Genomic DNA, 22,949 nt, shown 5'->3' with positions numbered 1-22,949 from the left:
GTCAGGCCTCTTCGTTAGGAGAGGAGCTATGCATAGAAAACAAAAACTGTTTCATGGGTGAAATTTCAGATCCAGTTCAGAGGCAAAATCTACCAACCAACCATTCTTTTGCCTAAGCGTCTCTCAAAATTTTCTGCACAAATACATCTTTCCCAGAAGTACAAACAGTTCGGATATTTTCCTTTCCTTTCTACAGAATGAATTTTAATATATATAGATTGCCAAAATGAGATAAGGTGTCAAATTAGATTTGAGATTTGAAGCAGAAAGAAAACCACCTGCAGATGGCTGAAAAAATTCTCTTGAGTTATCATGCGTGGAGACAAATATCAAAGTGATTGCTGCACCCTGAGGTTTTAAGCTTAATTAGACATAAAGAGATGCAGGGGGATAGACACAGCATCAAAAGAGCTAAAATATAAGTAGTGTACAAAATATTATACAGTGTTTTTGTATAGGAAATTGAGGAGACAGTAGATACAGAGAGGGGAACTGGGAGAACAGGGACAGAGAGACAAACTGGTGGAAAACACTGCAGTGCTGGCATCGTGCCCACATCACCTGCTCCCCTGTAGTCTGACCAGACAGAGGTGAGACAGAGCGAGACCAATGTGTCAGCAAAGCCTTAAAGGGGCCTTTCACTTCACAATAAATATCAATCCTTCCCCTTTATTTCTGTTCCATCCCTTCATCCCTTTAGCCGTATTTATTTCCCAAAAGAGGATTTCATTATGATGACTGGACGGATATTTGATTCTGTTTGGATTTTTATTCCCAAATCGAATCAGCAAGAGTTCTTATCTTATACAGCAGGGCTGACTTACAACGAGCAATTCAGAACAACAACACAACAGCCTCAAAAATCTTAATCACATGGCCACTTAAATAATGTCTGGGAGGAGATGTGCACATTTTAGTTCAGTAACTACTCACATAAAACTCAAAACTGTCATGTAAGGCTGCAACAATTATTTTCATTATCGATTAATCTGTTTATTTATTCCAGAATTAGGTGATTATTCCTTTAGTCTATGAAATGTCGAGGAAAAAAAAAAAAAGCTCATCACAATTTCTTCTTCTCTTTTGGCTCTGTTTTTTGGTCTCCACCAACTGCTGATGTTAACCTCTTTAGCTGCTAAATGCTACACTGTGTTCACCAGCTAGTTGCTAAACTTTTTCTATTTATCTATTGTTATTATTATTTAAGTGAAGGTGAATTAGAGCAGTGAGAGTGAACCAAAACAGGCCATAAAACAATAAACCAAACTGTGCTCTGCAAAACTGGTGAGCGTGGTCCCTATACAAGTGACCCTTTTTGCATTACACACACTAAACTGATCAATGTTAATATAAAAACATTGATCAGTGCATCTTTAACGTATCCCATTTTTGATTGCACTATCAAATAGTCAAAAATCCTTTCCATCCATATGGTCATTCGGAATATGGTAATTTAGTTATCTGGACGACCATATAGATATAATTGTAAGTTGTCTGTATATATTAAAGATATGTGTTTATTTTTTCCTGTTTCTGTTATACAGCACACCAATGCTTTATCATTAGGAAGCATGTCAGAGCAAAGATATTCAATTCACACATTTCAAATCAAAAGCTCTTTAGAGCTAGTTAAAAATGTAGAAGCAGGCATCTTCAGCGTCCCGCAGTGTAATTATAACGTGAGTGTGCCATAAACTGGGGGATAATAAACAGTGGAACAGAATACAAATGCGATACATGTTGAAAAACATTTTATGGTAATGGAGATGGGAAATATCACTTTCAGCAGGGACAGAAAAGTGGTAAAAAAAAAGAAAAAAAAAAAGATCGATATGGATGACAGAGAGGGCAGGAAGGAGCAAAAGCATCATGAAATACAAATACAAGATTGCCATGGCTGAAAACTGCATCCTATGTAGGCTACCCTAGAAAGCATCTGGGTAACCTAGAAAACAGTAACTATCAAGTGTCATAACACGGTTTATTTAAAACCCAAAGTCATGACATATATGATGATCTGGTTAGAATCATACACTCTCAACTGTATGTTGAGAAATACAGTTTGTGACAGTCAGTCTGGTTGCTCTCTCAAAGAAATCAAATATAAACAATTATGGTACTTTTAACTCCACTACACCAACAACCCATTTATATCAAGCTTTCATAAAATCTTTTCAAACTAAAACTAAGATGTGGTATTCAATAATATTGTGATATGGTCTCAAATTACCTGATACAGAAACTGCACTGTGAGAAAGTAATCTTGACTCCAAAATCCATTAACACTGTTTTTTTTCTGAAGCTGAATTCAGAGCCTCTGAGAAAGATCACATCTGATGACAAAGTGATCGAAGTTCCCAAAGTAGGTCATGTGATGACAGCTGGGCCAATTTCAATCACCGATGAAGACCATGAGAGGCAGTCGAAAGCTATGGTAAAAGCTAGCACACTGTAAAAAGAAAGATGAGAAAAGTGCCTTCGCTAAATTTTTGAGTTTTGAATCAAACTCAAGTTTTGAAATAAACTAAACATTTTACTGACTGAGACACTTTTGTTGAGAGAGTTTACTTTTCTTCTTTAGATAAACTTGAATCTCTGACTTATAGAAACCCCCAGAAATTCTATTAAAAAGTATTTACAGTGAGCCGTGAACCTGATTTGTCAAAATTTGGGTGCCTAAAAATGAATTTGTTGCAACTGAAAATATTAAATTATTAACCATTATTCACTTTCACTTTAATGAGTTCACAAAACAGTTTTGGGTTTCTAAAACTCAAAGGTTCAAATTTATCCAAAGGAGTCAAAACTCAAAAATCTATTGAAGTAAAGTGCCTTGAAATTTAGAGTTTTCTCAACTTTTTTATTTTAAAGGCGCAGGTGGACTTTTGACTTAAGATCGTTTCCCCCCGTAACTGTTTCTAAGGTCATGAATGAACCTCCATACTCAGCACATAGTCCTCCATATTTCATGGGCTCAGGGACTAATGTTGCCTGCATGTTAGCACCAGATTAGTCTGCTAACAACTTAATGTATAATATAGGCAGGAATCTGTAGCACCTCAGCTTGGGTTTATACCAGTTCCAATGGATTCCTACAGTGGCAACAAGTTTTCACAGTTAAAAACAATGATCTAATCCAGTCTGACATCGAGGGCCACACACTCTGCGCCCCACCCAGTGTGACCAGTCTCGATTTTGAAATTGCAAATTAAAAATTGGTGAAATTGCACCATTACAAACATGTTGTTTCGCAGGCAAGTTCTCTTTCTTTTCTTTGATTTATGGATGGTGCCAAACTTGCAGTTTAAAAATGGCATCCAAAAATGTTTTCTGTCTGTAAACATTATAAAGATTTATGTGAGGAGCTTAAGTGGAGGCAAAACAATTCCCTAAACACGTTAGCAAACATTATCCGGCGAATTTTGCTGACTTGTGTCTTAACAATGACAGCAGAAAATGCAAGCTCTTCTAAATATGTACGGTCACTCTCAGCGTTACTTAAAGAAGTCCACATTAACCAGTGAGAGCAGACTGGCCGACCCGTTCACGCTCACTCAGTGGATGGACCATCTTTCTATAGTTGCGAGTTGGACGATTTGACGATTGGCTAAGTCTATCGTCTCTTGTTTTTTAAGGAGTGGGCGATTTGTGTCGTTTTATTTTGTTAATTTAACGACACACTCAGCAGCACAGTGCACACCCACTGGGCTGGGGGACGAGTGAGAGGTAAACAGCCAGCAGAGCCAAATTATTTTCACATCTAACACGGTGAAGTAAAGAGTTGGTGTTTGCCACAACAGCAGACAGACTGACCAAGATGGTTTTGGTGATGTTTATTTTGTTTCTGCCTGTTGAGCTTAAATGAAGTTCGTCCTGCGGAGTTTACAAGGCAATTAAAGCTCATCTTAGTTCAATAAAAAAGAGAAATAATGATTGAGAAGGTGATCAGTTGTATTTTTCAATTTAATAACAAAAATAAAAGAGAATATTTCCTTGCTTGAAATCTTTTCATTGTGTTCATTTTGTTGCGGCTTGACCTCAATTCCCAGCTTTCATTTTCTCACATTTGACCACCATTGTTTTCATTTTTTTAACAGGCAGTGGTAGCTGGTTTGCAATAAAACTTGGTGATTTGACTTTGCCTCCAGTTTTTCCTTTGTTTTACTACATCTCCTCCTTTTTTAATTTTTTTTTTTTTCAGTTTGATATTCACAAATTTTGAGTGGAGCGTAATTTAAAATAACTTGTCAGCTGCCTCATTGACAAAAATGGCATTATCATTAAATTTCTTGAATATCAGCCATCACTTCTTTTTTTATCTTAGGTGTTGACTTGGCTAATATGCTATAATACCAATCTACCTCACTGACTTTAATCTGTATTCAGACTACCCGCCACCTGAACCAAAATGGCCAGCTCCTCGTGGAACACATCCATTTTGTTCTGGGCTACAGAGACTAGGCATTCTGACTTGCAGTGCGACAGGGGAGGTGATTAATGGATGCTAATGAGTTAGCGTTTCCATTCAGTCATCACCAGCTAGACATTGCAACTCAGTCACTGGTTGCAATGGTGACACACGTTCTAGGGTTGCTGCTATGTGTGTGGTTGTCTGTCTCCTGCGGCGCTAACCAGCTGTCCAACCTGCAGCAGTGGGGCTGGAAGCAGAGACGCACATCCTCTATACAGTATAGCGGGTATAGCAAATATATTCCACATGACGAGGAAGACGGCAGCTCGTTCTGAAAGTTCAACAGGTGTGTATCCATACATACCTTGAAAAATATTACGACCTTGAGGGCGCCAGCGTGGGCAAGCAGAGAGGAAGCACAGAAGACAGTATTTGAGACGGAGGGGGACTTAGAGCAGCAAGCTGCTGAGGTGCGAAGCTGTGGCAGCTGAGGACACGTGCATTCAGGCCGCATTCACATAGATGGATAGGGTGACCAGATGAGAATGGGTGAAATTCGGTTTGTTATTAATATTATGAAGATCAGTAACAGATTCTGAAGGTGATATGCAGCACAGAGTCCTGGCACAGGCGACGTGTGTTTTCCAGTTATTTTAAATGTCTTTTCTGCTGTCATGAAGCTGTAGAAGCTTAAAAAAACACATATTCTTAGATATTTGTTATCATAAATTCATCCAGCAGTGGTCTCTGCACTCTCCATCAGCTGGTTTAAACTGGTCAAATGACATCAAGTACTGATCAGTACAATACGTGAAAGTGAAAACACTTCAATAATATATCTAAAAAAATGAACAGGACATTTTTTTTAATAACTAAAATCAGGAATTATGACCTACATAATTAATTTGATCAGAATATTTTCATTAATTCATATGTCGTTAATACTATCTTTTGCTGTAACGGTTAATTTTCGGGACAAAAAGGACAGGATTCAGTTTGACAACTGTAATTTGGGAAAGTCCTAATTTTTTCAGGATGCCTGGTCACCCTATGTACAGATTCACTCATGCAGGCCTCATTCACACGCGCACACACACACACACACACACACACACACACACACACACACACACACACACACACACACAGATCATGTGTGATGGTGTCAAGTGCATGCAGGCCAGATTTGGGGTTTGCTTGGGCTGGAAAACGTTCGTGATTTTCTTTCTTTTCTTTTCCAGTTGCCACATTTGCACACTTTGCATTTACAAAGTACACCCCAAATTTGGTATGGTGGTGGTGGTGGTATGATGAAGATGAGTTGTATGCAGAGTGCCATGCCAAACATACAGTGTTATGTTCATCATTAGGCTGCATCTCTTCTCCACATCAGAGACAAGATGTGGTAAGAGACATGGATATAAGCGAGAGGAATCAGTTGACTTTCTTCTCTTATGGGTGAATGTTAATTGTTAATGGATGAGAGGGAGGATGTCAACAATGTGACCATACTGTGAATGGGAACCTTTACTGTGTTTATATGCCCTTATGGTAATTTAATTTCACATTTCACTCAATCAGTAAATCAGTCAATCATGGAGGAATACATCTGAAAATTTGTAAACTGAATTGAATCCCTCACGGTGTAGGAAGGGCAGTGATTCACACCAGTACTAGTCCGGTTAATGCTTTGTGTTTGGTCTATACTGTTGCACTGTTATGGCTGTTAGGACTGGATCAGTTAGCATTAGCTGGCATGCTCAAACAGACAGGACATCACAGGTAGTGGAACAATATCAGAAGAGAATACATGAACACGTTTTTAACAAGCGGTCACGTTAACATCAGTCGTCTTGAATGAACTCCCTTTTTGACTTCCTGCTCCAGTTTCTGAGCAGTTTTATCTAAATATTTTGCCTCAAGGCAGCTGTCAGCTACCTCTAGCAACTCTTTAAACTCATGAGGAACAGCAGGGGAATACAACTGTAAAGAAAGTATCCTTGTAGGAACAGAAAAGGATGGAAATGTTATTTTTTCATTTACCTCTTTGCATCTGTGAATAGTGGCTTGAAATTATATCACACAGATTATACAACCCCTAATTCCAAATCAGTTGGCACATTATTGTTTTTTGTAAATATACACTCATTGTTGTGTCCAAAAAGTTGGGACAGGGGCAAAAAAAAAACATGGGAAAGTTGTGGAGAGCTCAAAAAACATCTGTTTGGAACAATCATAAGGTAAACAGGTGAACTGGTAACAGGTAACAGTATCATAATGAGGTATAAAAGGCGTATCTGTGAAATAGTTTCTCAACACAAAACTGCATGAAATTTTGGAATTTCACCATCTACAATCCATAATATCATTAAAAGATTCAGAGAAACCAGGGAAATGTCTGCACGTAAGAGGCAAGATCGAAAACCAACACTGAATGCCTGCGACCTTTGACCTCTCAGGCAGCACTGCCTTAAAAGAAACCCACGTACCAAGAATATTACACGGGCTCAGGAACACTTGGGATACCATTATCGGACAGTTTCTCACTGCATTCACAAATGCAGACAAAGACAAAGCCATATATCCAACATCCAGAAATGCTGCAGACTTTTCTGGGCCTGAGGTCATCCACATTTCAAATTGGTTTGGGAAATTATTGACATAGAAGAGGAGAGGGACCATCCAGATTTTTACCAGCGCTAACTTTAAAAGGCAGCATCCCTGATTTTATAGAGGTGTGCAAGTGCCCATGGCATCATGGGTAACTGTTACATCTGTGAAGGCACCATTAATGCTGAACCAGGTTTTGGAGCAACATATGCTGCCATCCAGGCAATGTCTTTTTTGTAGATGTCCCTGCTTATTTCAGCAAGACACATTCTGATTCTCCTGGACCTCTGATGCCTCTCAAACACACCAAGTGAGGAACAACATTGCTATGACTTACATCACATGACTTGTGTAACATAACTTACTTAATTTACACCAAACCACAACAGTGTTTTGAAACCTAACCCAAGTAGTTTTGGGGCCTAAACCTAACTGAACAGTGACCATTTCACAACATTAAACGTTTGTTTACATAATGTGACTTATGTAACATACTTAAGGTCTGGTGCTGCCTGTCGCTGGTACTTTCCAACAATCTTTTATGTTGTGTTGGGAATCACTCGCAATCAACCACTTCTGTTGTTTATGTATAGGACCTGTTGAGTAGATTGTATGACAGAAATGCTTTTCTTGTTTGTTTTTTTCATTTTTATTTTGCAACTCCTTTAGATTTATCCGGCAACCTCTTGGGCGGCTCCGGCAGAAAAGTTGGAAACTGCTTTTCTACAACATTTCAGCATGGAAGGACATAAATCGCAGTTATTTAGACATTTAGAATAAATTGCTGAAATATCTCCAGGCTCTTGTGACATTAAACATTTGCTTTTCTTTTCCTCCTTCCCTCCTTCCTTCCTTTCCCTTGTTATTAAAATATTTACAATAGCCTCTTCATAAAGTGTGCTGTGACTGCAGCCTGGCTACAGAGATGATTAGAGGCTTCAACAGTGTCTTTGTTTGATTTACTCCGAGAAAGTACAGCTTCAGCCACCGTCTCTGTTTTGTCTGGATCGCTGATATGAGAACATTGTTTTCTAAGGATTTCCTCTGAGTTGCTGCTGGCTCAGGTGTTTCTTTTTTTTCTTTCAAAGCTGCTCTGTGTGGCAATCTCTCCATATTTAATGTCAGGTTAAATAAGGTAAAGTCATGTGTTCCAAGAAAAGCTTTTTTTCTGCCAAAACATCATCTCAGTTTTGTCTGCTGGATTCATTCGCCCACCTCTCTGCTCCCTCCACATACTGTCTGCAGAAAAACAACCCGTCCCTGGGCTTTCTGTGAAATGATTTCGGTTCACTGTGTCGCGCTCATCTAATTATTTGTTGAGCTCATTTCAGCAAACATCATTATCTCCAGGAAAAATTCATAATTTCAATGCCCCCAATCAATTTTCTCTCCTACCTTTTTAAAAGGGGACATCACACTTTTTTCAGTTATTAATCAGTCAACTCTCACCCATGAGACTGTGACAAAGCTACTGTATCTCCTATTGCTGCAGCGTTTCTTCTCTTTTGGCAGTGTTGCGTGTGAGTAAAACTGCAGAGGCAGGGAGTGGCCAGACAACGCAACGGTGTCTCCCTGCGTCTGCCCTCACTCCATCTAAATATTCCTCTTATTCCGAGCCTCCTATTAAATTATTCATCCCGCGTTGCCTCAGGGGTGTATCCAGTCAGAAGTCTACACTGGCAATCGATGGGTAACGAAGCCGCTGCTGCATCAGAGGCGAGGTTTTACGAGCACGGTATCTGTTGTTCCCTGTGGACTGCAAAATTAATCCTGAGGACATTCTCAAGTTTTGGAAAATAGTCCATGTTACTGGCACTCTAAAGATACATTACTCTGCAGTATGTTGTGTCAGCAGAACCTCTCAACACGTTTGTTGGTGGTTACATCCCATTTCACATATGTTTTCTTCCTCACATACCCTGTAATGCTCTTATTTCTGACCTCTCGCTGAGATTACAGCTGCGCTAATCAATATTTGTGTAAAAAGAATTGGTCACATGACATATGCGTAATGTGAAAGGGGTCACATGAACCTACAGAGAAATAAATGCAACACTGCAGTGTCCCTTAGCTGCAGGGAGCCTCCTCAGCTCATTGACTTTGTTTTCCATTGACAAAATATTCAGTTTTGTGCACTTATTCCAAAAATTCCTCTTTCATTCGCTCAACCACAAACCACGATATTTGCATGTATCCAAAAACTTGCTGATATCCAAGTCTTTCAAAAGCAGGTGTTTTTCTCCTTCTGACCAGAAGTGTAGGCCTTTCTTTCTCTAGCCCAGTCTCATGAAATGTTGGATAATTGGTTTACACTGAACAGAGCTGACTGTAAACAGGCGAGAGGCCATGTGCATTGTGGTAAAAATCCCAACTGAGATGCATATTCTGAATGTGCTGTATACATGTCCAAAGAATGCTACTAAAACCCAAATAATATCAGAATTTTCCACATCTTAATTAAAAAATGCTACGTTCCGAATAAGGCCTCATTTGGAATATTGGAATATTCTACTAGTTTATTAGGGTCACCTAGCTAAAACTAATGCTGCACAATATAACTGTGCTGCAATAAATCCCACTATCATGAAGGCTGTCATGTTAATTTTTGTGAACAAAGAGGTGTTATTATGACTGTATGGGTATACTAGAGTTTGTAGTTTGGTGCTGTTAAAATATGTTGCATCATGCTGAGTGGTATTTCTAATTACTATTATTTATCTCAATGAGAGGAGAGTAAATACTTGAACACCTCTCACCGTAGGCCTCACACAATGCTCAGTGTTCAACAGCATCATAAACTACATCCTCCAAAATCTTCATACAGTCCAAACAGTTCTCTAAATCGGTTTCAACATGAATTGAACATTATAATCTTCAGAAAGGGTTTATTAGAGTACATTAAAGATAACTTTGCAAAACAATCTGCTGAGTGTGTTTTTGTACAAGACGGAAATGGAAAGCTAATATAGGATAAAAACCTAATGATCATCAACAATCTTTCCATCTTAATCACTTAAGCTAATGTCTCACAACCTTTGGCTTTGTGATCTTGCCACAGAATATCAGAAAAAATCGATGTAAAACAAATTTCTTGCATTTTCTTCATTGCAATTCAATTTGGAACCACTGTTGTCTGAGTTTTTCGTCAAAGTGCACGTAACACGAGCCAAGCCAACAAGTTAATTCTATCAGCTCTGGGTCCATTTTCAAGCCTTGGAATTTATGTGGCAACACGTATAAACACTGCATGAGGAATCAACATTCACCGGTGTGTGTTTGATGTAGAGTATAAAGAGACAAATTACAATAAATAAGAGGCAACACACAAACCAGCTTCAAAGCCCTTGATTAGGTCCTGTTTGGCACTTAAGGCCAGCAGACAAAAATTCAATATCTGCCATCAACCCTCACAGAGCACATTACAAAATTAATAAGCCGCCTATAAGAGCCAACTTGCTTTCCCATGTGAATAAATCACATTAAGTAATTCCCTGGCAGCCTTCTGTTGAAGACAGTATTAAATCAAGAAAGTATCAGGGCATACGAAGCTGTAATTTTTCACAGGGGGTGATGCTTCGTCCCTTTCAGATTTAATTTGTTACAAGTAAGTGTCCATCTAATCAAAGAACATAATTATATTTTTGTTATGCCATTTTAAGTTTTGTAAAGCATAAAGAATTACCCATGTATAATAAGTAAAAAACTTTGCAAAAAATGCATTGTAGCAGAAAATTGGGCAGTGTTTTATTATAAATAAAATATAATTTGCTACAGTCATGTTTAGCTCTGGAGCTATTTTGAGTGACTGACCTGTTGTTCAGCTCCTGCAGAGTATTGTCAGTCTGTAAAGTGAACATCACTTCAAGCAGCCAGAGTAGCGTCTTCAGTGTCATGTAGAGGTCAATAGATCTCAGTAAGTACTCCTCAAAACCTGACCTCGCCAAGTGTTTCCACACTGTTTCAAAACTGACACATCAATCGGCAGCTGCCGCTGGCGACGACCTAACTCGACAACTTCTGCTACAAGAAAACGACAGTCCTCGTGCACCAACAGTCAGGTAAGAATTAGTGAGGTACTGTACTGTCTAAGCCAACACTTGCAAACTAACAAGCAGATAAACTGGATGTAGATTCAGGACAATCTACCATGAACGCTGTGTAAACCTTTCACCACTCACTATGGTTGCCAGATATTATTGTGACTTAAAAGAGTTTGTTCATTATCTACTCACGCTCATGCATTGAAGGTCAGGTTTAGTTTTTCAGTCCACAAAACACTGCGGGGGTTTTACAGAAAAACTGTGTTGCAGAACCTCCCAAACAATGTAAGTGAATGGTGACTAGTTTTCAAACAAAGACTACAAACAAAAAAATTAATAAATAAAACGCCTCCATACTGCTCGTCAAAGAGTAATCAAAGTCTTCTAAAGCCCCAACATGCCGTTCAGTTGCACACACTCAACATCACACAACACGACCAGTTCAAATGGTGTGCACTGACATGTTAACGTGGCTCCAAGCGAAGGATCTAAAGTGAAGATTTCTGCTACAAACATGGTGTAAATAATGATAAATAATGATTTTCAAGCATGTTGGGGCTGTAGGAGACTTGGGTTGCACCAGAAGAGCAGTATAGAGGCACTTTATTTATTTATTTATTTATTTATTTATTCATTCATTCATTTATTTATTTCAGTTCTTCTTAACTTTTCACTTCAGTTGTTTGGGAGATTATGCAACTCTCTTTTCCTGTAACTCTCCTGACTTTGAATTGGCATGAACGTTGAATAGATGACTGAATTTTCATTTTTGGGTGAACTATCCCTTTAATGTGGGAACATATCACAATGATATGACAATAGTAATGGATTATATGCAATGGGATTCCATTACAGTTACAGAAAAAAAAATGTGATCATATTACAGATGCAGGATTACAATCTTAAAAAGCATTTTAAAATAAAGAACTACTATGTGCAGAGTACACGTTTTACAACACCCCAGAGACTCACAACACCCCTCTGGTCTCAGACAAACCATCTGATCTTACAGTCAATTCATGGCATAGAGAAAAAACATTTCACTGGGAGGAAATTTCAGCATTATTTTGTCTTTAAATCAAAAAAAGAGGACCAACAGTGCAGTGACAGTTCTGCCTTCAACTGTCATCATCCAAGAACTGACAAATTAGCAAGTTATATCTTGTTTGTTTAATCCAGACAAAAAGTTAAGTTTTAAAATTGCAGTTTTGTGGACTATGTCTTGAATGGAAGCACTGACATCCTAAAGTAGCTCCTGTTATCCCCTTTGAAATTATATAATTGCTATAACATCTGCATTTATAGGCTGATACAGAACACAGCAATAATCAAATTTGCAGAGTCTGCTCATTAAGAACTTGCACCATCCACTCAAAGGCTCAGGCTTTTAATCTGAAACAGGAAGTTAAGAGTTAAGAGCTTATTTCAACCGTAACTTTAACAGGGCAAATAGGAGTGGATCAATAAGGCTTCATACTACAATATTGTAGTCACGTCCCACATTTCCCATAATGCCTAGTGTTTGACTGGGCACTTTGTTTAATCTGCTGATTTATGTTCCAAAATTCAAAGGTTCTTCTTATCAAAAAGGCCGGCTTAGAAATAAATGCCTTAACAGAACTCTGCTTCAAATAAAGCCATGTTAATTTCTTTAACTGGCAATAAATAAAGGCCCCGGCCTTTATTTGAGGAAATACAGTACGCATTTTACAATGACAACTGGTGACCCAATTAAAAAATGTTAATATCACCTAACCCTAAATCATCAGTGTTTTCCCTGTTTATTAAACCAATGATAAAGACCAACCATGATACTAATGAAGATTTTGTTTCATTCAGGTCAAACAGTCTGGGTGCTGATATCGTGCATGTCGGCTCTCTGTAAAGGCTCTGCTACACTAAATGGAACAGGATGTTATTTGGTATCATTGGTAACACCCGACTGTGTTTACCCGACTTTTTCATATCAATATGGCTGCCGTGGAAAAGGTGAAAACATGCCACCGTGAAGGTTGCTCCTGTTCTCAGTGAACGCACACAAAGGCTCACGCAAAGACACTCCCACAAACACAGTGTGTGTACAGTGTGTGTGCAACTGTGTATTTGTGTTGTTGTGTTGGCTGCCCCACAGCAGAGAGTGTCTCTCTAAAAATAGCTCCAGCTCAGAGCTCACAGAGGAAGGCCCTGCACCGAGACGATCGGGGATTAACCATTACTATGTCTCACACACATGCATTCCTTGACACACACCCACTCACGTACTAAACAAGCACATACATGATTCGCACAAACACAATATCAGTATGAACAGATATATATTTTCATGTATGTGGTTTCCATACAAATAGATCAGGGCCATATATATCCACACACACTTACAGGAAAGGAATGACGTTACGTGTTTTCAGTGTCTGTTGGCCTGTACGTTCCTAAAATGATTGATAAAAACATTCAATGACCATGACTCACAGCCATCTGAGGTGTGAGGAAGACGACAGGTGTTGTGTAAATGACGTAAAGCACTTAATAGATTGATATCTAGCTGAAAAATACAAATAGGGATTAATAAACAATGTCAGAAGTGAATGTTTTAATCCATAAATAGATGTAGTTACAAGGTATTTAATTTAATCATAATTAAATGGTCAATGAAAGGAAGACTTAATTTACACCGAAAGTCTCCTCTCATGTTCACAGTTCATGGTTTTCATATTAAAAATCTCTGTTGTATCTTGGAGGGACTAAGGCTATCAGATTCTCCAAATACACGATCAATTTGACTTGACAAGATTTGACTAAATGTTTCAGCTTAAACATGTCTTTTTGCACTGACTGTTATGTCATTGTTAGATTATCAAGTCTTGTGTGTAAAGATCAACAGATTTCAAATTCTAGCTGAAACTGATGGTGATAAAACAGGTGGTAAGCTAAGTCATGTATGTGTAAGTTGTGAGACAGCACAGGGGGAAAAATACCGGGAGACTTGTCAATTTTGCCTTTTCAAGTTGAACATTGAGGCTGTGAGACTCCAGACCATGGATGTGGAGGACCCCATGCCTGTGTTTGTCTTCGGCCCCCAAGTGTCTATATCCACCCCTGCTTGGTTAGAGTGAGAGCTTTCTTAAGTTAACTTGTATTCATGGTAATTCTTGGATTTCCAGCATTCATGGAAGGATTGGTGCTTCACTTCATTTGTAGCCTATTGAAAACAAGGAAAAATCGTATTAATTCATCTAATTTTAGGACTCAATATGAGAGTAGATTTATGCAGTGATGTATGTGTATAATCTGTACACCAATGTGAGTACCTGTCTGTGTAGGAAAAGGACAGAGAAAGAGAAAACTACGAAGGGAGAGGATGACTGGCAGAAAGATGGGGAGGCAGAAAACACACGTGTTGAAAATGTGCTGTTGCATTGTCTGTAAAATAGTTTGCGGGTCCAGGCTGGTGCAGTGCCGCTCATCGATCAGGGTTGTAAAAAAACAGCTGAAAAGCTTCTCTGCTGTTTGGAAGGAGAGGTGTGTTTGTCAAACGCAGAGCTCGACAGAGATGTCGACAGTGCACTCTGCTACATGCAAAATTGGGCGTGGGTGCAAAATCAGAGGTGAGAGCAGAGAAAGAAATCAAAGGCGTTTGACGAATAGTTGCTGAGCAATAGACGGTGGAACAGCAGGGAAATTATGAAGGAAATCAAACTGCTCAATTCATTAAAGAAGAGAGAGAAAGAAGCCACAGAGGAAGAAGACACACACCGGGAGAGCTGCCATCTTTTGTAGCCCACTCGCTTGTTCCATAACTCCAGAAGGCGTCAGTTTCTTTTTGTTTTTTTCTTCTCTGAGTGTCGGATCAAAAACACCCCAGCTCTATCTATTGATTTTTCACATAATTAGATCAATCAGGTTGTCCTTGAAACACAAAAAGCACCTTCTTTGCACTGCTGGGAGATTAAATAAATGTTGACAGCAACGAGGAGAATTTCAATCTATGGCTGAAACCACCTGTCAGTGGTTGAATTTAGTTTGATGCTTCAACTTTTGGCTGAAAATAACCTTGTTTCATGTCCACAACACAAAACCTGCAGAGTCAATATGATAAGAGTCCACTTTTTTTCAGTTCCAATCTATTATCTGAATTTGGATATCTGCTGATACCGATACCAGCACACTTTTTTTCTTGATGATTATGATTTATTATTATTATTAGTAGTAGTAGTAGTAGTGGTAAGATTACTGAACTTCAGTCTGAAAATCTTGTGTAGTTTGTATAATGTAACTTGTGTAATGATGTTCTTCAATCACTGCTATTTTTTTTTTAAGTTCCATCATATCACAAGTTTGCAATGTGTTTGACATGAGTTTCTGGTGTGTTTCTATTGTGTTTGAGTTGTGTTTATTTGGGATGTGGTCTGGGTTGGTAACTGTCATTGCTGTGCTGGTTTACTGTTACACCTTGAGTCAAGTAGCTAAAGCATTTCTCCACTCCAGCTGTATCGTATCTAGCTGTATCACGATATCGGAAATTTAGTGGTCAATACCAATACCAGTGAATTTCCACGATTCTTGATACTCTCTTCAATGCATCGTAAAAAAAAAAAACTGAAACAAGAATAAAACTCAGCCATTATTACTTTTTCCGTTTCCATTGAACTCTTCTGAACTTGAGACTGTGGGGAATAATTATCATGCCTGACACACTGTCAGGGAAGAACGTTGCCATGCCTGGATAGTGATGCGAAAGTTATTTCCACTGCTTCACTTTGAATTTAAGTTGTCAGTAGTTTATTAAATCAAGCAGGATATAGTAAGTTTTGGTAAGTATAGGCTCAACTGTGTTATTTTTGACAATTTGTAATGTTTACATGCTTCAGGTTTGAGTTGCTGCTCTCCTACTCAATCCTGTGTGTCCAAGTGTCTTACTGACCCTCTCTGACCTTAAACTGTGTTTATCTCAGGCCATGTAAGGAAAAGACAGAAAATCCCTGAGTGGACCCTGATATCAGTTCACTATTTAAGATAGCAGATCAATAATCCATAACATATCACCAAGCTGCATGAGCCTCCTGTACCCACATGCATCTTAATCTTAAAGCTCCTGCATGTTATAATAAAGACGTTGGCTGTGGTCACCTGTTCTACTGATTCTGTGCATTTACAGAGTTTGGGTTGGTGGGGCCTGGAGAGCAAAAGTTCATTCAACTTTGAGCTGAAAAAGTTGCTGTGTTGTTGAAGTTGAAAAATCTATTCTGGGGCGGCCCTATAGCTCGGCAGAGTGTTAGACCTCTGCAGTGGCCCCTAGTTCGACTCCCGCCCCTAGGTTTTTGTTTTCAACACTGAATCATTAACATTCAATCAATCATAAAACTAAGAATCCTTGAAACATTATATGTGAGGAAGAAAACATCCACCAATCAATCAACATTATGTAGACAACTAATACGCAGATACCAATATATCCGTCTGGCTCTACACAATCTGTTTTTAAACTGGCAGACATGTGAACAAGTGCCATTATCTTGCTGTCTTTACAGTTTGTCTAATACAGGAAATAGTTAAGTGGCATCCAGCATTAGGCTAATGTTAGCCATTATGCATGTCAGATATAAATATAGTTTTATTTTCACTCTCATTGGTGCTAGCAAATGCTGAGCCTCTACTTAAACTTAAACCGACTAAAGTTTGAGAAATCAGTTGTTTTTGTATATAAGGCTAGACACTGTGAAAGACCTTCAGGGAACACTGTGCTTGAATTTTCAACACTAGTAAAATTCTATACAACTATTTTTACCCTCATGTCAGCAACAACAAAATACTTTTCATTACCAGAGCAATTTCTTACAACTGGCAATTCAGAAAGATCATACTTGTTTCACTGACAAATGACTAACACAGCTGGTGAAATTTATCATCAAAAGATACATTAAAAATCAAAGTTAATGTACACCATTTTTTTATCAGATGCACAAAGACAAGCTTGCAGCTGTGTGTGCACACTGGTGGACAGACTCATGCTTAAAACAGGAAACAGCCCAGTCTGAGATCAGCATCATAACAAGCAAACCACAGTGTTTCTTACTTAGGCGTCAGTGATGGACTCTCTTTTCGCCTTCCTCTCCCTCTACAGGGAAATCAGCACATGAGGTCAGATACAGCAAGCTGGTGCCAGAGGCTTATCAACATACATCTTCTTCTTTCCCCTCTGAAAGCTTTCCCGGCAGTATAATTATGAAAGCTATGAAAAATTCATGAATATGTTTGACAAACAGTCAGACTGTTGAGAGGCCATCACCTGCTTTGGAAGTGAGAACTGGGGGAGAAGATTGTAAAAACAGTTTTTCTGCCAACACCATTGTGCAAATTGAGGAAATCTAAATAATTAATGCCCCACACTTCAATTCTTTTTTTCATTCATGCTTTGTTTCTTTTTTCCATTTTGAAACTGATGTCGAGCCCATCATGGTGTCAGTCTGTGATACTGTCTCTTTTGTCCTGACTCCCTCTGACAAGCTGCAGTATGCCCAGCAACAGCACATGGACTGCTGGGCACGAGAGGGTGAGGGGTATATGAGCGTGTGTGTGTCAGCAGCGGGGAGACTCAAACAACACCCCAGTGGACATGTTTGACTCATGCTGGATGACCAAGAGGAGGAATGTACCATTGCATCTCATCTTACACACACACACACAAACACACACACACACACATACCAAATGTGATGCATTTTGATACGAGAAAAGAATTCCAATTAATAAGAGCATCCATGTCTCATTTAAATAAAATTTTCTTTCAAATAACATAACCTTTTTTCTTATTTAAGGCTGCAGGTTCTTCTACTTTTGATTCCAAGTCATTATTATAGCAGTCATTAGCATGCCAGCATGGCTAATTAGCGTACCAGGCTACCTGTAGTTATACTTGCAGATCCATGGAGCATATCATTAACTAACCAAATTAGTTAGCAGGGATACAGCTTTTTTTTTCTTGTCACCATTAAAGTGAAAAAAACATACAGTTACTGTAGGCTCTAAATGTACTGCTTGAAAAATTATGTAAGCTAAGCATGCTGTCAGGACTAACTAGCTCTACTTTGCAATATAAAAACAATGCTGTTTCTTTATTTCAAAGTCTTTCAAAGGTGAGAATGCTAACTAACAAATACTATATCCCACAATGCATTGCAGTAGCGATGACAACAGCAACAACGTAGGAGACACAGTTAGACAGTGATTAAAGCAGCTCTATACGACATCTTAACAAATTAAATATTTATATAACATAAAAATATAAACATAAGGTTTGAGTATATACTAATATTTTTAAAATTTGCAAGAATTACCATGGTTACGTGTCTCCAACTGGCGAGGAGGCTCTCAGGAAGTGATGTTGTACGTGCAGAGTAGTGCACCCAAAAAGAACTATACTACTTTTAATTTAAACAAAAGTACACTAAATGATAGTAGACATTTTGGGTATGTAGTGCACAGTATGTTATTTTGGACGCATCAAAAATCTTCTAGTGACACGCATGGCAACAGTTTAGGGGGGCGGGGCTTGGCAAGCAGTCAACTCCTCAGCTTCAGCAAATCAAAGTTATTCACCATGTTTAAATGTGATTATTAAGTGTTTGCTCCATACTTTTTTATCATATGTATTTAATATTGAGGCTGAGGTTGGAATAAATCAGAATTAATTGGAATTTTCTCTCACTATGCCTACAACCCCTACAAAAATCAACTAGGCCTATATTAATATGAAAGCAGAATAGAAATCCCTTTTTCTTCTGTCACAACCCTGCAGCCGCCCTGAAGGTTTTCTCTAAAAATCAGAGTACAGAATTTAGTTTTTTTAATATAACTAATTACATTTAGAAATAATGTATAAATCATGTCCTTATGTAAAAACTGACTAATGAAAATGAGCGTCCGCTCAAAGTGGTATTGACCAAGCTCCCTCGGGTGCTGAGCCTCCTCCACAAATCAGCCAGTGGTCAGATTGTTGAGACACAGCAGTGGTTAGACTGTTAAACAAAATGCTGCTGTTGGAGCCTGTCTGGGCTCTGCAGTAAAAACGGACTCTGTGCTCCTGCAGGTCAGCGCTTCTCTCCAGCGTCAGGCATATTTTTGCTTGTTTTTTCAACAGAACTATTACAGATAAAAAAGACTACTAGAGCTATTAGAAAAGAGTCTCACTGACACAGTGAGCATTCCCTCTGTAGGTGTGGTGAAGCCGGCACATTTCCTCGGAAACAACTTAGATCAACATCTATGGACAAGCAGCTCAAGGCTCTTTGGATAAAAGCGCCCGCCTAAAAGCATGTATTAACCCCTGAGAGTCACTTCATGTGCTGTTTTTCACATCTAGCTTGAGAGCTCAAACAGTAAATGGGTGAAACGAGTGAATAAACTGAAAATCTGCACGTCTGCTCTGAGGTGTTATGAATAAGGTCTCTGCTGCCAGCACAAAGGTATTCGTTCATGCATAGATATAAATGATTTACATTCCCTCTCCCTGTAGTGTAACATGATCACAATGAGACATTCTTGCTGTGTAATGCTACAGCTATTAGCATCTTTGCATAATGACTCTGCATTATTGCGCAGACAAAAAAAAAATGACATGCACCTGAATGCTTAAATTGTGGCTTGTTTCAGGTCATGTAACCACTGTTTAAATACAGTTAGTCAACTATAACTGACCACCTGATCAAATGTTAGACTGACTTAATGAATAATTTTGTTATGCTGAGAATATTACCTGGCAGTGCTCTCTCACCCTCTCCCTCCCTGTTGTCACTGTGAGTCTGCAGTGGCTCATCAATTAAATATCAATATGACAACTTTAACAATTCCATTTTTTTTTATTGGTTCTCTTGTCTAAAATAAGAGGGACCTATGCCATATTAGCAGCAAGCAAAAATCCTTACTGTCTGTTGAAATCAACTGGAAAAAGACGCCTCTCACTGCAAAAACTGCACTCTAATAATAATAATAAAAAGATTATGCAAACTGCAAATATTCTCTTTTTTTTCAACTGGAGAAAAATAGTCATGGACCGTTCTAGTGCTCTGTTACATGGAAAATTTCAGAACGTGACTGGCATTTAAGGGAAAGTGAGGTACAGCATGTCAAAAGCAACATGGACTGCATTATTATATCCATTATTACAATAAATATATGTGACACCAGCCAGTAACAGTTTCATATTTACTGTCATTTAGGATGGTACAGACGTGTTAACATTATATAGGATGATGGTGAGTGAGGAAATGTAGACTTTTACAACAGGATGCATGACAGTTATAGAACAGCTTTAAATGAACGTTTTTTTTAGATTATCTCAAAATGTCTATCATTGTTTTACGCTTAATTCCTTGTACAGATTAAACAAAGTTAAAAACAAAACCTAATCAGGGATGTTTTAATATTAGGTGCGATTACTTTGTACCGTACCTGAATACAATTACCCCCCTCCCCATTCCCCCGCCGGTCAGTTTTCACAATAGTAATGATGTTCTGTACCCAAACACAACATTTGTTTATGTTGTTGCTATGGCATGTAAAAGCCTGCCAATGTCAAGATCTAAATGCCACTTCACTTTTGGTATGGTTAGCTGTCAGGCCTGATGCGGATCATACTTGAGTACAGATGAACCACACCTTTTCAACCCATGCCTGAGTATGTGTGCTTAAGAAGTGCTGGTAGGTACTTTTTCTTACCTTTGGACAGAGCCAGGATAGCTGTTTCCCTCTTGGTACCAGTCTTTATGCTAAGCTAACCTAAAAACCTGCTGGCGGTAGCTTCATGTTTACTGCACAAAAGTCGTTTTAGATGACTTACAAGAAGAACCAAAATGTAACATCTGAAGTTTGGTTGCTTTTTATGCTCTTTTTTTAAAATAACCTGATGGAAAAACAGGGTCACTACTTTGAAAGAGCATCTTCATCTGTGATCACTTCACTAAATTTACTGCAAACCTGCTTCCACCAGGAATATAAATGTACATGCTGCAGCAAATGCAACTGCTGGGGTGCCCTACCCTTCGTCATCACAGTTTTTACATTACTGTTAATCGATGAATGCTACTTTTATGATGCAGAGAAATTTTAACAAAAAAAGGAACAATCAAAGGAGGGTAATTTGGGGTGAATTTCCAGCTGTGAGGCTAAACGGGGGACTTTAGCTCTGTGCTGCCTGTTACATGCAGTCACATCTGCATCCCTGTACAGTAAGGCCTGGCCTGGGCTGGTTGACACTGGTTACCTTACATCATCCTCCCTGTACGTCGACCACTGAAATAAATATACACACAGTCAATCCAGCAGCCAGCCAGATGTGCACACCGCAAACACCCTGCAGACTGGAGGCTATAAAGCAGAACCTCTCCGGCTCATTGTTTTGACCACTGACAGATAAATGGTTCCGACCGATACCATCCAATGCATGCTGACATGCTCTATACAGGCTGCTTTTTACACGATGTACACGACGTGTTCTGACCATTCTGTGCAACGTCCACTCTGTTGTTTTGGATGCACGGCTCGTAAAGGCTGCTCGGTGGCCGCCTGGTACGCAGCCGCGTCGGCTCAAGGACAAGCAGGGAGATTAAGCAGATATACTCGCAGGGAAGGCAGCAGGCTGCGGGGCTCTGATGCTGGAACTAATGTGCGGTCCTGGCAGAAACGACTCCTCCTGGTACATGCCAGTGTTACGGTGCCGCAGCATCATGTGAAATACACACCACATCCTGCTGTCGCGGTGACATTCAGGCGCTAAACGTACCAGGACTGCTTACCGCTCGCCCGACATTTTACATTTTCCCTCTGTGTGTTTTCTCTCCGTTCCCAGACACGAACACGGGAATATTATGTATTTTTTTTTAATAAAAATATTATATGTATATCTTACCCGGGCCGCCATCTTCACTCTTGCGGTAGATCAGGGATGCAGCTCGGGTCAATGATGCATAGGACAGCGGGGACAGTGAGCGGAAAGGCTCGGCAGCAGATGGGTTTATAGGCGGCAGCGCACCTTGCTCTGATTGGCTGGTTCAAGCGGAAGCGAGCCGATTAGCTCGCGTGCTGTTGAGGAGGATCAAACCACTCGTCTTTACGTCTCTCCGTGTCGAAACACTCACGTGGCAGATTGACGAAAGTGGGCAAAACACACATTTGACATGTGGCTCACTGTGACAGTAGTTATACTGGAGCTGAGACGTCGACTCTTATTGATGCACATGAGCAAACTTGGCACGTGCGCACGTTTTTGACTGGGCTGCTCTCACTGATAATGTCAGTGTGATCCTGGGCGCCTAAAGTGGGGGTGCGAGATTAATATGGCAGGAAAAAAAAAACCATTAACATATCAGAAAGCTGAATTAAACTAAACCTCCCTGCGTGTACTCGTTGAAAATATTACGCTAAACCCCATTTTAAAATATGAAATACAACATAAAAACACAAAATAAAAAGCGTCGTGAATATATATCAAATATCAAACAGTGGGGGTGCAACTGCTTGGTTTGCTCCATTGCTCAAGTGCCTATCACAATTAATAATTTAATGCATCAGTAATTTTAATTTCATAACATGAAAGAATTAGTTTTTAAAATATCTCCTTCCACTGATCATCTTCATTTGTTATTTCCGCCTTATGTTTTTATACAGCAGCTTATAATTAGGTGAATATCAGGTTTTTGGCCCCGCTCACATTTTCAGCACCTTGGACAGCGCCCCTCTCTCTGGACTGTGTCCCCGCAGTAATAAATCTTGCTGAGACAAGGAAAGACAGTATGAAGGACCCAAATTAAAATGAAAAGTGAAGTAAATGAAAAGTAGATATGCAGAGTATATTAATTTTTTTTTTTTTTTAGCATACTTGAGTTTACTTGCAG

At 39.1% G+C, this 22,949-nt stretch overlaps 1 protein-coding gene across 2 annotated transcripts in view; it reads right to left on the bottom strand.

Moving 5' to 3' along the window:
* LOC146309648 (vesicle-fusing ATPase) overlaps nt 1-22,083 on the bottom strand; it is a 43,480-nt gene extending 21,397 nt beyond the window's left edge. For both annotated transcript variants that reach the window (XM_084744382.1, XM_084744383.1), the window contains exon 1: nt 21,965-22,083. In XM_084744382.1, the coding sequence (XP_084600508.1) occupies nt 21,965-21,976 (12 nt within the window). In that variant the 5' untranslated portion in view covers nt 21,977-22,083. The remainder of the gene's footprint in view (nt 1-21,964) is intronic.
* Nucleotides 22,084-22,949: the final 866 nt, after the last annotated feature.

The sequence above is a fragment of the Lutjanus erythropterus genome, chromosome 19, assembly GCF_056507025.1.
Source record: "Lutjanus erythropterus isolate fLutEry1 chromosome 19, fLutEry1.hap2, whole genome shotgun sequence".
Lineage (NCBI taxonomy): Eukaryota > Metazoa > Chordata > Actinopteri > Lutjaniformes > Lutjanidae > Lutjanus > Lutjanus erythropterus.
The sequence above is the reverse complement of the archived record's forward strand: the minus strand, read 5'-3'. Positions and strand labels throughout refer to the sequence as shown.